Below are 13,232 nucleotides of genomic sequence, written 5' to 3'. Positions count from 1 at the left end.
ACGCACCAACCGACGTCGTTTTAACCTTGCAACACATAGTAAAAAAGTCTTTACAACATTTCCACGTAGGTCCAGAAAACAAATCAAACAAATTTTGTCTACGTATCATTTCTCGTTTCTTTTTCAACTTTATTTGAAATTTAGTTACTCGAAAGACACGGATGTATTAACGGCCTAACGAGATAAAAAATAACGGAAAGAAACCTGGGCACGAGAAAATAAAATAGCATTAAGATTCAGTTAAATTTGGATTCACATTCACGAAGTTCAACTTTGTATACATGTTTTTGATATTACAATGAATAGGACAAAGATGTTAATGGCATTGTACACTTTTTTTTTCTTTTAGTATCCAATAATAGCCGGTGGAGGAGGTGATCTGTATGCAGATCCAAAGTGTTGTGGGAGGACGACATCATCATCCCATGCTGGTGGTGGTGGCGAGTAAACTGGGGGTGGAGGAGGTGACTTAGTTGGTGGCGGTGGTGAGTATACTGGGGTTGGAGGAGGAGGTGAGTAAGTTGGTGGTGGTGGCGAGTAAACTGGGGGAGGTGGTGGTGACCGAGTTGGTGGTGGTGGAGAGTACACTGGGGGTGGAGGAGGAGGTGACTGAGTTGGTGGCGGCGGTGAGTAAACCGGGGGTGGAGGTGGTGGTGACTGAGTTGGTGGTGGTGGAGAGTAAACTGGTGGAGGAGGAGGAGGGGACTGAGTTGGTGGTGGTGGAGAGTAAACAGGGGGTGGAGGAGGGGACTGAGTTGGTGGTGGTGGAGAGAAAACTGGTGGAGGAGGAGGAGGTGACATAGTTGGAGGTGGGGGAGAGTAAACTGGTGGTGGTGGGGGAGGTGATTGAGTTGGTGGCGGTGGAGAGTGCACTGGTGGAGGAGGAGGAGGAGGAGAGTATGTAGGTGGTGGTGGTGGTGGTGAGTAAACAGGGGATGGAGGAGGAGGAGGAGAACTAACTGGTGGTGGTGGTGAATGTGGTTTACTAACCTTTGGCTTTGGAGGTGACTTTTTGGATGTTAACGAGGGGGCCTTATTATTATTACCACCTCCTTCTCCGTCACCACAAGTCTTACTACAATCTACAGGCCGTGTTAGTACTGGCAAACATACCCTAGATTTCTTTTGATTCTTCCTTCCAGTCAAACAATTTCCTGAGTCATCAAAAACAGTTGTACTAATTGAACCCTTATAAGCAGCAACAGCAGCAACACAAGCTGGAGCTTCCCCGTTGAAGTAATTATCAGAGTAAGTGAAGTTCTTTAGAGAAGGTAATTGACAAACAGAATCAGACACATAACCGCTAAGCTCATTCCTTGCAATGTCTATAACCTCCACGTTCTGCAAACCCGTCATGTTAGGCAGAGTACCTACAAAATTGTTGTCGCTAAGATCCAAAACATTCAAATCCTCCATCATTCCAATCTCTTGAGGGAAGCAACCACCCAGTTTGTTGCCCATGAAGAGAATCTCATTCAACTTGTTCAACTTTCCAATCGATTTCGGAATGCAGCCTGTGAACTTATTGTTAGCGAAAGTAATAACCGAAGCCTTGGATTTGCCGAGGGTGGCAGGGAGAACAGAGGTGAAACGGTTATTGTTCAAGAAGATTGCATCCAGATCCATCTCGAACAGTTGAGGCGGCAAAGACCCTTCGAAATCGTTGTATCTAAGATCCAAATACTTCATGTCTGACCATTTGAGAACCACGTTGGGAAAGCCACCAACGAATCGATTGTTACTTATGTCAAACTCGTGCATGAGAGTTAGATTCTCCATGCATGGAGGTACGATTCCGCAGAACCTGTTGGAATTGATGTGGAAAAGCGCCAAGTCGGTCAAGAGGCCTAACTCGCCGGGAAGGTGTCCGGCAATGTCAGCATGATTAAGGTCGATGCCGGCGACGACGTCGAGGGAGGGATCGTCGAGAGCGGGAGCGCAGAAGACGCCATTGTAGGAGCAAACATCGCTGCCAACCCAATTAGCGGTTGTGTTGTAAGGGTCAGAGTAGATAGCTTGTTTCCATGCTTGGAGAGCAACATAGGCATTCTTAAGCCTGTCATTGGGGAAATGGAGTTCTTCTAGAAGAAAGTGTGCATGTGAAAATGTTGAAAGAGAAGAGAAAGTAAAGAGGATGAGAAAAGAAGAAGCTAATAATTTAGGGTGATGATGATGAGCCATGGTTATGACCGACCAACCTTGGAAGGCCCTCCAAGGCTGCTTATGGGAATAGTGTAAAATAATTGATGAAAGGAATGGGTATTATATTGAGCAAAAAATAGTTTATTAGCTACTTTTGGTTCCGAATATATTGGAAATCACTCTTAGCTAAACAACAAATAATTAGCAATCCTCTTCCTATTTTAGCCATATTAAAAAGAGAAAATCTATTCACTGTTGTATGTGATCACGGTCATATAAACAAACCAACCTCTTATGTATAAAACAGATTAAGAACCACCTAATAACCATTAATTCGTTGACTTGGTCTTTCTTAATCAACAAATTTAGTGCTAATTTTGGATTTTGGTTTATAATCCCATCTGTATAAAAAAAATGTAGTTTAAAGCACTCCACCCAAAAAAAATGTAGTTTAAAGCAGAAGCTTAAAGAATGTTTTTTACCACAATAATATATGTTCACAGATCACATCCATGGTATAGAGATGTATATTTAATATTCATAAAAAAATTATTATTCAACTATGAATGACATATTTAATGACTGATTATATTATTTTGTGGAAAAAATAAACGAAATTATATATCGGTTCCGCTACGATACCAACAGCATATCTGCCAACTTCTGCCAACTCTTATTTATAATTGTGTTTTCAGTTCCGCTAGTTACCAACAGCATATCTGTTCTGCCAACTCTTATTTATAATTGTGTTTCATGGGAGTGTATTTGTGGATGTGTCTAATAAAAATATCTTTTTTATAACTGTGTTTAATAGAAATATCTTTATAGATATATTTTATGGATGTGTCTCTTTATATATATATTTAAAATATATTAATTATTAGACACATCTACGAACACACTTCTATGAAACACAAATATAAATAAGAGTTGGCAGAAGTTGGCAGATAATATGTTGGTACCCTATACTTTTTCATATTCCGCTACGTTACCAACAGCATATCTGCCAACTTCTGCCAACTCTTATATAATTGTGTTTCATGAAAGTGTGTTCATAGATGTGTCTAATAAAAACATCTTTTTTATAACTGTGTTTAATAAAAATGTCTTTATAAATATATTTTCTGGATGTGTCTCTTTATATATGTATTTAAAATATATTAATTATTAGACACATCTACGAACACACTTCCATAAAACACAAATATAAATAAGAGTTGGCAGAAGTTGGCAGATAATATGTTGGTATCCTATATTTTTCCATTATATATATACACACTAGTAATTTTGCCCATACCAATATTTCGGAATTATAAGTTTTTTTAAATAAATTGTATGTCTATATTAATTTTGAAAAAAGAAATATATATATATATATAATTATTCATATGTCATATCTTATCCCAATAAAAATCAGGCTAAACAGGATAAAAAAGCCCACCAAAAAAGGTGCCTGTTCGACAAGTCCGGACAGATGACACCGACATAAGGAGGCTAATCTCTACTTGCCTAAGATAGGTAACTATTTCCAGAAATCTTTTCTACTATCTCTATCTTTCCTAAAAGATAGATTCTAACAAACTCCAAAAATAAAGAAAATGGTTATTCGTCAGAAAAGATAGAACTACTTCAATAAAAGTAGTAATCAACTTTACTATAAATACACAGGCACCTCCCTAAAGGTATTACACATGTTCTAATCTACTAAAAGTCTGTCTAAATTTCTTACTAACTTAAGTATCGGAGTCTACCACCACCCACCTCCTCACGAGAAACTCGGACAGGCGGCACCTCGCCACCAAAGAGGTCAGACGCTGCCATATTAAGGAATCTGAACCTCATATTTAGACCTAAATTAATGTTTTAAGTAACCCTCAAAACAATAATGTTGTCAATAGCATCAACCCTACATGGACTTAATCATAGTCCTATAGTATATTGCAAAATACTTACCAGACTAAGGGAGAGTACAAAAAGACCATAGAAACAAAATTCCTAATAAGCCTAGCAGAACTAGGGCCAAAAACTTTTGTGACCCAATGAATCACTTATGGTCAAATGACAGACATCCTAGGATGGGAGATGGAATCAACTTTCATAGTTCGGGGTTGCCTAACACTCTATCGGAGTTTTGGCAGATTAGGTACCAAGTGTTGTTTGATAATTCACTGGGTTGTTCTACTGACGTTGACCAGTGATAGGTCAGTTGTCTGTGTTGACCGAGGCCAATCAGTAGCAGTTCGATGTGGGCTAGTTGTACAACAATAAGTCAGGTAGGTCGGCAGTGGATCGATAGATCGAGGTAGGTCAATAAGTGGTTGGTCAAGGCGCAATAAATCAATTAGAATAGGTAGTCAGTCGGCAGGCAGTTGGTCAAATAGGTCGACAGGGGACCATCGGTCGACATGCACGAACGGTAGATAGGCAAACTGTGGCTAATTTGGTATCGAAAAGATGGTGGCAGATCAATCAAGATTAGGAGGTAGCTAGTCGTTGATCATTGGTGGATATTGATCATTAGATAATCTTTGGCCGGTCGAACTTGGTTGGTCAATTGGATAAGATAAGTTGTCAAGTTGTCGCTCAGTCGACATTGATAGTTGGTTTGAGTCTTTCAATGGATAGTCAGTCAGTCCGTGATCAATGTATATCATAGATGGTTGGTTGGTAGGTTGGCGGTCAGTCGGCCAATAAAATTCTGTCAATTAATGGTCATTCAGTGCTAGAGAGCATATAGAAAAGAGAGGGAAAAAGAAAAAATTAAAAAAATATTTTATTTTAATTATAATAAAAAAATGTCATTTCATATATTTTGATTGTCAAATTATTAATAATTAATAATAATACATAAGAAAGATATAATGGGTGAAAGAAGAAAAGAGATAAAAAAATAAAGATGGAAAGAGAAAATTTAATTTTAGAAAAAAAATTTATTTGAATTATATTGAATATTATGTGATATATTTTAGTCGTAAAATTAATCATATATATTTTAATTTAATTTTAATGATAACTAAAGAATGTTATTTTTTATATTTTGATTTTAAATTAATAATTAATCAATAACAATAATATATAAGAGAAATAAAGTGAATGAAAAAATAAATATAGAGAAAAAAAGGAGAAAGGAGAGAATTTTAAATTTTTTTGTTTTAAAAAAATATTTTAATTACAAAAAAATATCTAATATATTTTGATCATAAAATTAATAATATATATATATATATTATTTTATGTGACTAATTTGCTAGTTATATGTAAAATATAAAAATTACATAGATGAATTTTTCAAGGAACGTTCAACGTATTTTTGAACTTTGAAATTACCAAATTACTAATAGTAGCAGCCCATATATTCCCTTTTAAGAAGACTATGTTTGGCTAAAACTATGTAAACTGATTATTTAGTTGTAACTTCTAAGTTATCCACATAAAGTAAGTAAGTAACACACAACTTAATATATGTTATTACTCCATTCATAAAAATGTCTCTGATTGCGTTGATGTTAACAGCACCACTTTCTGACCGATAACTTAACAAAAGTAATCACAAACTAATGGGAGTTTCATTTTCATGTGCTTATAAAATGTTTTATATAATTATTTAATTACATTTGTTGTTTTTGATAACTGGATAATCTTTTATAATAAAAAAGGGAGAAAATAATTGAGTAATAATTAATAAGTATAATATTAGATTAGGTGGACAAAGTGAACTCCTTCAAAGCCAACAAAAGAGCGAGGTTATCGCTGCGACTTTATACGTAATATATTTCAGAGGGAAATCAAATAACAGAGAAGAAGAAGAAGAAGAAGAAGAAGAAGAAGAAGACGAAGACGAAGAAGAAGAAGATGGTTAAAGATATGCCATCAATGGATGACATCTACGATCTCATTGAAGAGGCAAAACTTCGTTTTCTCTGGTGGTCTCTTTGCGTATTCGCCATTTCCTATTTCTTAACTAGTAAGCCATGCATTCCATTTTCATTTCTTTATTTTATATGTGTTTTGCTTAATGCCTATAGATTTGGAGTCTTTGATTGAAATTTGTTATCGTATCATGTTCTTCGATTCTCAAAATAGATACGAGTAAATCAATGTGGATGAATGTACCAGTCGCTATTTTGTGTGTTGTTGCTCTGCGTATTCTCTTGAACAAGGTAGAATTTCGATGGAGGCTCGAACCGCCTAAACCGCACACATATCTTTCTCATTTGGAGAGGAAACAGTTGTCCATAGACGATGCACGCCTCTCTACTTCGCCTCCACCGCCGAAATGGAGGAAAAAGATCGATTCTCCTCTCATAGAAGCCGCCTTGAATGATTTTTTGGATTTGATATTGAAAGATTTCGTCATGAATATGTGGTATGCAGACATCACTCCGGATTTAGAGTTTCCTGAGCAGATACGTGACATAATCATGGATGCTATTGCTGAAGTGACAATGAGGGTTAAAGACATGAACCTTGTCGACTTGCTCACAAGGTGTTTGATTTTATCCCCTTCTATACTTGCTTCTAGTAATTATGTGCAAGTTAGTAAGTTCTATTTCGCTTACATTCCAGGGACATAGTTGATTTAATAGGTGATCACATAGACCTTTTTAGAAGAAACCAAGCAGCCATTGGTGTTAATGTTATGCTAACGCTGTCTTCTGAGGAAAGGGATCAAAGATTGAGGTTGCATTTGTTGAATTCTAAGGAGCTCCATCCAGCACTAATATCTCCAGAGAGTGAGTACAAGGTGTGAGTACAGTGTCCCATGTTGTCTATTTTTGAGAAATATGTCTCATACTTTTTCTTATAGTTTCTCCTTTTATAGGTTCTTCAGCGGCTAATGAGTGGGGTATTAGCTACAATTCTGAGACCACAAGAAGCTCAATGTCCTGTAATTCGATCTATAGCCCGGGAAATTTTGACTTGCTTGGTGATGCAACCTGTTATGAATTTGGCTAGCCCTGCGTATGTTGTTGAATATCTGATCTCATTTTTTTCATTTACTTTGAGCTTCTCTTGTTAGAAAGATTAGCTATAATAATTCTTACTGTGTTTGATTGCCTCTTTATTTGGTACTTTTGAGGGTCGGAGGTGTTAGGATTTTTGGATTGGCCTTGGTATATATTATAGGTTTGTAGCTAGAACTTATAAGAAGCGACAAGTTTAACAAATTTGAACAAGTAAGCAGAGGCCAAAAGGAGAAATATTAGGAGGATTGGGCATATTTGGTATCACCATGCCGATAGGAAGAGGATCAGCAAGAACACACGAGGCAAAATTAGTTCATGATAACAACATATTTGTGAAGAAGTCTAATAAGACTTAATAATGAGGCTAATAGTGAGTCTTTTCGGTGTTTCCCATGCATCATTTGCAATGATCAATTCCCTGCTAAACAAAATTGAATGTTTAAAAATATTATCACATTCTATAACTTTAGCAGTAAGTTATTGGACCACAAAATGCAAATGGTGTTATAGTTTGGACCATTTTCCCCCCTTATTTTTTTACAATTCAATGTAATTTCATTTGTAAAATATACTTTTCTTAATGCTCAGGTACATCAATGAGATTATTGAGTCTGTTCTACTTGTCATTAACGATGATGGTGCAAATTTGACTGGTGGTGGTAATGGTGGTCAGTCAACTAATATATCCACTCATAATCATGGCCATTCTGTTGCTTCTGGAGGTGGACATGATAATCATCCCGCCTCTGCAGAATGGGCACAACTGCTGGACGCCGCAACTCAAAGAAGAACCGAAGTTCTTATGCCTGAAAATCTTGAGAACTTGTGGACAAAAGGAAGGGATTACAAAACAAGAAAGAATTCAGAAGGAAAGCCTTCACTTTATCCAGTACATACAACCAGTTTAGATCCCCAGTTTTATGCTGGAAGCCCACAAAGAGCAGAATCTTCACCAAACCAGGACAAGGAGTTATCTCTTGAAGCCGGACATCGAATTGATGAAGTGAAGGATATGAAGGATCCCGTTTCCAATAAGTATAAAAGAAAACTCATGAGATCCAACAGCACTTCTGGCTTGGAAATCCAACCTGTTAAAGCAGGGTCCACAATGTCAGAGTTACATATCTCAGAAAATGAGAAGCATGGTGAGATCACTCGTGTTAAGAGTGGTTATGACACTGCTGTTAGAAGAGAGGGACAATCTATTCCAAAGCCTCGATGTCGGGTATGCAATTTAGATTGTAAAAGTTCTAGCTAATAAAGCATATACTATTTTCAAATTGCCTATGAATTTGATTGTTATATGCTTTTACAAATAACAACTAATTTAGGTTTTATAGATGGAACTTCTTTGCACCACGAGTACTTGTTTTTATTTAGTTCGATTGTTATTTATTGCTACTTGTATGTTGTAGGTAATAGGAGCATATTTTGAGAAACTAGGGTCTACATCTTTTGCTGTTTATTCAATTGCAGTGACTGATGGAATAGAGAAAACATGGTTTGTAAAAAGAAGGTAGAAAGTTTGCTTCTTTCATTCATTTCTATAATAGTTTAAGTGCATATGCCATAGTCGTTTTAAATTTTATGTTTTCCAAACAAAGTGAATGCATATGATGAGTTTCAAAATCATTCCCTATTTATATTTGTGGCCTGACTTCAATTAACCAAACTTTCTTTTTGTTAACATTCAGATACAGGAATTTTGAGCGCTTGCATAGATATCTAAAAGAAATTCCTAATTATACGCTACAATTGCCTCCAAAAAGGATATTTTCCTCAAGCATAGAGGATGCCTTTGTCCATCAACGTTGTATTCGACTGGATAAATATCTCCAGGTATTCTCATTCCTTGACTACAACTCTTTAAAGAAATATTTCCTTTGTAATTTTCCAATAACTAGATTAATGCATCCGCTTTAGGATCTCCTATCAATACCTAATGTTGCTGAACAACATGAAGTATGGGATTTTTTGAGTGCTTCCTCAAAGGTCTGCATCTTCCTAGAATTCTTACCATAACTTCATAATAGCGAGTTTTATTGGCACAATGTGAAAGATAACAACCTAACAAACTATTTTTTGTTCGTATCCTTTGACTGAAGAACTATTCTTTTGGACAATCTTCATCAATGATGAGAACCTTAGCAGGTATATATAGTTTTAAAATTTTGAATGTTTGTTGCAGTTATGAATTGGGTTCTCTTTTTGCTATTATAATGGTGAATGAGTTGTGGAAATTTTTATTGCAATATTTTTTTTAATATGAATATTCGTTGGTTGTTATTAAATTTAGCTTTATTTTATTTTAGAAAATCCTCCTAATGAATTTTTACATATCCTGAAATTAGAATAGTGTTTCCATTAATGGCTTAATCAGAAGATTGTACTGAAATTTAAGGTGCCATTTTTTCAGAACCTTTCATCAGCCACTCGTTGCTTTTTCATCATATTAAATTAATCCTAATCTAAGGTTTTAGATTGGGCGTGTCCTATGTATTACTAATTCCATATGTTGTTTCGAACTAATTTATATATTTGCAGTAAACGTTGATGATGCTGTTGATGATATTATGCGCCAGTTCAAAGGTGTGTCAAGTGGTTTCTTACAAAAGGTCGTTGGTTCGTCGCCCCCTACTGCTGAAACGTGTGCATCAGCCGCATGGAACTCGAACACGTCCTGGAATACTAATGTTGAAATTGATAGTAGCATTTCTAGGCAGATTTCTGCAGAAAGTGCAGCAACCTCTGATAATGAAGAAGGTGACAAAGAAACTAATTTTGATGGTGAAATATCAGAAGATATTAGGTGGCGTTTTGACAATGACTTGAACTCAAAGGGTTGTTCACCACAGGTAATAAACCATAGTAAAGAGTCTACCATCTTGGATCCAGATAGAAAAAATGACTCAACAATGGAAAGTAGGGTTGGCAAGGATCTTCCACCTACAAATTTCACTCCGGCTCATGATAATTTGGAGGATCGAGTTAGAGTGCCACCTGAGGTATGTTTCTGCACTTCACATCTTTGTTGACAAGGGTATAATATGCTAAATTATTGTTACTTATCATTGTTTGTATGCTTAGATTTAAACATTAATTGCAGACACTTACTTTAACCATTTTTGCAGTGGACTCCACCTAACGTGAGTGTCCCTATTTTGAATTTGGTTGATAATGTATTTCAGCTTAAGAGAAGAGGTTGGTTAAGGTATATTAATTCTCTATCTTGTATTTCAAAATTTTCAAGTCAGTTACTGTAATTGAACTATGTTTAGTTTACTGCCTATACGGTTATTTGTTTGATGTTATGAGAAATAAACAAATAAAAGAGATTTGATGCAATTTTTTCATAGCTTTTATCCAAAACTTATTCTTCCTGGTTGTTTATGAGAAAGTTGTAACAAAATAGCTTTCTTTTCAGTTTCACTTGGATGATGGTGCTATCAAGAATCATTTACCATAATTTACTTATGTAACTTCATTTTTTATCCACCATGTGCCTAAATAAGCTAGGGCTTGAATAGATTTCAAAATCTTGTAGCTTACTAGGTGGAATCAATTACATGGTTTAAAAAATCATTATGTCATGTCATGAGTTAAATCTGAAGATATAATTGATGGAGAACAGATTTGTTAGGATATTATATTTGATTTAAACACATTCATCGTATTTGTAAATTTCAAATTCTCTTTTAAGTATTTTTGTTGTTCAATTATAACCGTCTTTTGTATATAATAAACGTAGTGGTATGACTCATACTAGATTTCAGTCGACCTTTTCATTTAAAATGCCTTCTACTTCTATAATTAAGATAGCATCAAGATTATAAATTTAATATGCTTATGTTAAGATATTCATAGCATATTGTAAGATCAAAACAATTATTAATTGTTAGTGCTAGTTGATTTTTGTTGCAGAAGACAAGTCTTTTGGATATCAAAGCAGATATTACAGTTGGTAATGGAAGATGCTATTGATGATTGGATTCTAAGAGAGATCCATTGGCTTCGGAGAGAGGATACCATTGCCCAGGGGATTCGGTGGCTCCAAGATGTAAGGATTATTCAGAATTATTTTAAATTTTTCACACTGTCGTTTTTTTGTACCCTTTTTAAGTTTTAACTTATAACACAGTGACATAAGATGAATACATGACAATAATAACATTGATGTTATCAAACAGACACTTACTTACTTGAACATCGGTCACCGTAACTCTATCCAGGAAAAAAAAAAAGTAGAATGAAAAAATAGCTAACAATTTCTTGTGGTAGTGTTCCATTTTTTAAGTGGTTTGATCAATTGCAGATCCTGTGGCCTGGAGGTACCTTTTTCCTAAGAGTACGGACAGCCCAGATATTAATGGATGGAATTGATCAAAAGCCATTGCAAGAAACAAATGAATCTGTTGGAAGTAAGATTCCAAGAACAGAGTCAGGGTCTTTCGAGCAACAGCTTGAAGCTGCTCGTAGAGCAAGTGAACTCAAGAAACTGCTCTTTGGTTAGTCCTTTGTTAATTCTTTTGAAATTCTCTTAGATAGTCTGTTTGCACTTCTTTTCCCCCTTATTTTCTTCAAACTTGTATCCCTGTTAAAAGGAGACAAATGTTTTCCTACTGATTTTATTAATCTTACAAGTTTGAGAGGTTTCCTCTTGAACTTATTAAAATGTTATGAAAATCTTATAAGCAACTGATTTCATTGTCGCGGAGGAACCTTTTAAAATGTTATGTCACTCTGTTTATAAATTAATTCTTCGGGTTATACTTAAGAACATTCTCAGAGTTGAATCGAACAACATTTCCATTCTCATGATTCAAATAACCGCAACTTGTCATATTATAAAATATAAAGTTGCCTTCATTTTTATCAGATGGAGCTCCGGCAGCCTTGGTGAGCTTAATTGGTGCGAAACAATATAGACGTTGCGCCAGTGACATATATTACTTTAGCCAGGTTAAGCTCTTTGCCATTATTGCATTCACTTGTTTGTGTTATTTATGAACTATCTCTTCTTAATTAGAGTTTAAACCGTAGGGTAAAGAACATAAATAGTATTATATTCGACACTTCATATAAGTTAACTTTTTTCTATGCTTTGTCTTTTTGTTTTGTCTACTTGTGCATTTTGCTTATCTTAATCTAAACTAACAATTATGCTGTGTCTTGTTTCGTTCTAGTCTTCTATATGTGTGAAGCAACTTGCTTATGCAATCCTTGAACTTCTACTTATATCTATATTTCCGGAGTTGCGGAATGTTGTCATGAGTGTTCATGAGAATATGCATGTTCACCAACCTGTATAGACCTCCTTGTTGGCCATCCTGTCGAATGTGTCACTTATGCTAAATATCAGATCGTCATAGTAGGAAGACAAGACCATTTTTCCCCCTCTAGTGGTGCCATTGATATATGGCTTTATTTGCTGGCTACTATTCATTCTTTAAGCAAGAAAAGCTGCCATGATCAATGGTTTTTGTTTTAATTTGCATCTTGGGAACATAGGGCGTAGTTTTGTAAACTTAGATTATGTACAGAAAAATCATTTATCTTGTTGATTATCAAGATTTTTGTATTGTGACAGAGTGAAATGCTTCTAATGAATATTCTTTATTCGTTCATAAATTTGGTATATAAGGCTATGTAATGACTGTAAGAAACAAACAAATGATAGAAAGCGGGTGGAAAGAGGGTATGTATGTATGAATGTATGCTTGTAAAAGAAGCACGTTTTCTTCTCAAACTCATATACATGCACTTGCACACTTTGACAGCACAAAAACAGGACCATTAGGTTGTCCTGTTTCACCACCACCCTCTTCATTTTGTGGCTCTCACTTGTCACTTCCTATGTTTAATTTGTCCTAATAGAAATAAAGAATTTTCCTTTCTTGACCAATGGGGGGACCAAACCAATGCATGCCAAACAAAACTCTTAATCAGCTTGCATTGTTAACATTAAATTCACTAAAGACTTATCTTTTGTTATTACTTGCTTCTTATTTCCCTCACGACACTTCATTTATAATTGTTGAAGATCTAAGAAGATTTTGAATGAGTTGATCTTATGAGGCCTAAACATAAATGAGTTTATTACAAATATAGGTGAAAACTCAGGTG

General features: G+C 35.3%; 2 protein-coding genes across 2 annotated transcripts; one reads left to right on the top strand and one right to left on the bottom strand.

The window, feature by feature from the left end:
• Positions 1-345: 345 nt before the first annotated feature.
• On the bottom strand, positions 346-2,186 carry LOC107471705 (pollen-specific leucine-rich repeat extensin-like protein 1). The gene has a single exon (XM_016091193.3). It carries the CDS (start codon positions 2,179-2,181, stop codon positions 346-348), a length of 1,836 nt encoding a protein of 611 aa, XP_015946679.1. The 5' UTR covers positions 2,182-2,186.
• Positions 2,187-5,916: 3,730 nt separating this feature from the next.
• LOC107472040 (uncharacterized) lies at positions 5,917-12,694 on the top strand. Its single transcript, XM_016091612.3, has 15 exons — positions 5,917-6,106; positions 6,226-6,628; positions 6,709-6,886; positions 6,965-7,104; positions 7,698-8,334; positions 8,525-8,625; positions 8,804-8,948; positions 9,033-9,101; positions 9,215-9,260; positions 9,654-10,114; positions 10,241-10,320; positions 11,031-11,166; positions 11,422-11,614; positions 11,986-12,068; positions 12,293-12,694. Exons 1-15 carry the CDS (start codon positions 5,995-5,997, stop codon positions 12,416-12,418), a joined length of 2,910 nt encoding a protein of 969 aa, XP_015947098.1. The 5' UTR covers positions 5,917-5,994; the 3' UTR covers positions 12,419-12,694.
• The last annotated feature ends 538 nt before the right edge of the window (positions 12,695-13,232 follow it).

This window comes from Arachis duranensis, chromosome 10 (genome assembly GCF_000817695.3).
Source record: "Arachis duranensis cultivar V14167 chromosome 10, aradu.V14167.gnm2.J7QH, whole genome shotgun sequence".
Taxonomy (NCBI): domain Eukaryota; kingdom Viridiplantae; phylum Streptophyta; class Magnoliopsida; order Fabales; family Fabaceae; genus Arachis; species Arachis duranensis.
The sequence above is the reverse complement of the archived record's forward strand: the minus strand, read 5'-3'. Positions and strand labels throughout refer to the sequence as shown.

What these genes read in the sequence shown, in the direction of transcription:
- LOC107471705 (XM_016091193.3), bottom strand. Translation starts at nt 2,181, where the DNA reads ATGGCTCATCATCATCACCCTAAATTATTAGCTTCTTCTTTTCTCATC.
- LOC107472040 (XM_016091612.3), top strand. Translation starts at nt 5,995, where the DNA reads ATGGTTAAAGATATGCCATCAATGGATGACATCTACGATCTCATTGAA. An exon ending in CTCCAGAGAGTGAGTACAAG is followed by an intron (nt 6,887 to 6,964) that starts GTGTGAGTACAG and finishes CTCCTTTTATAG; the next exon opens with GTTCTTCAGCGGCTAATGAG. An exon ending in TTTTGAGTGCTTCCTCAAAG is followed by an intron (nt 9,102 to 9,214) that starts GTCTGCATCTTC and finishes CTTTGACTGAAG; the next exon opens with AACTATTCTTTTGGACAATC.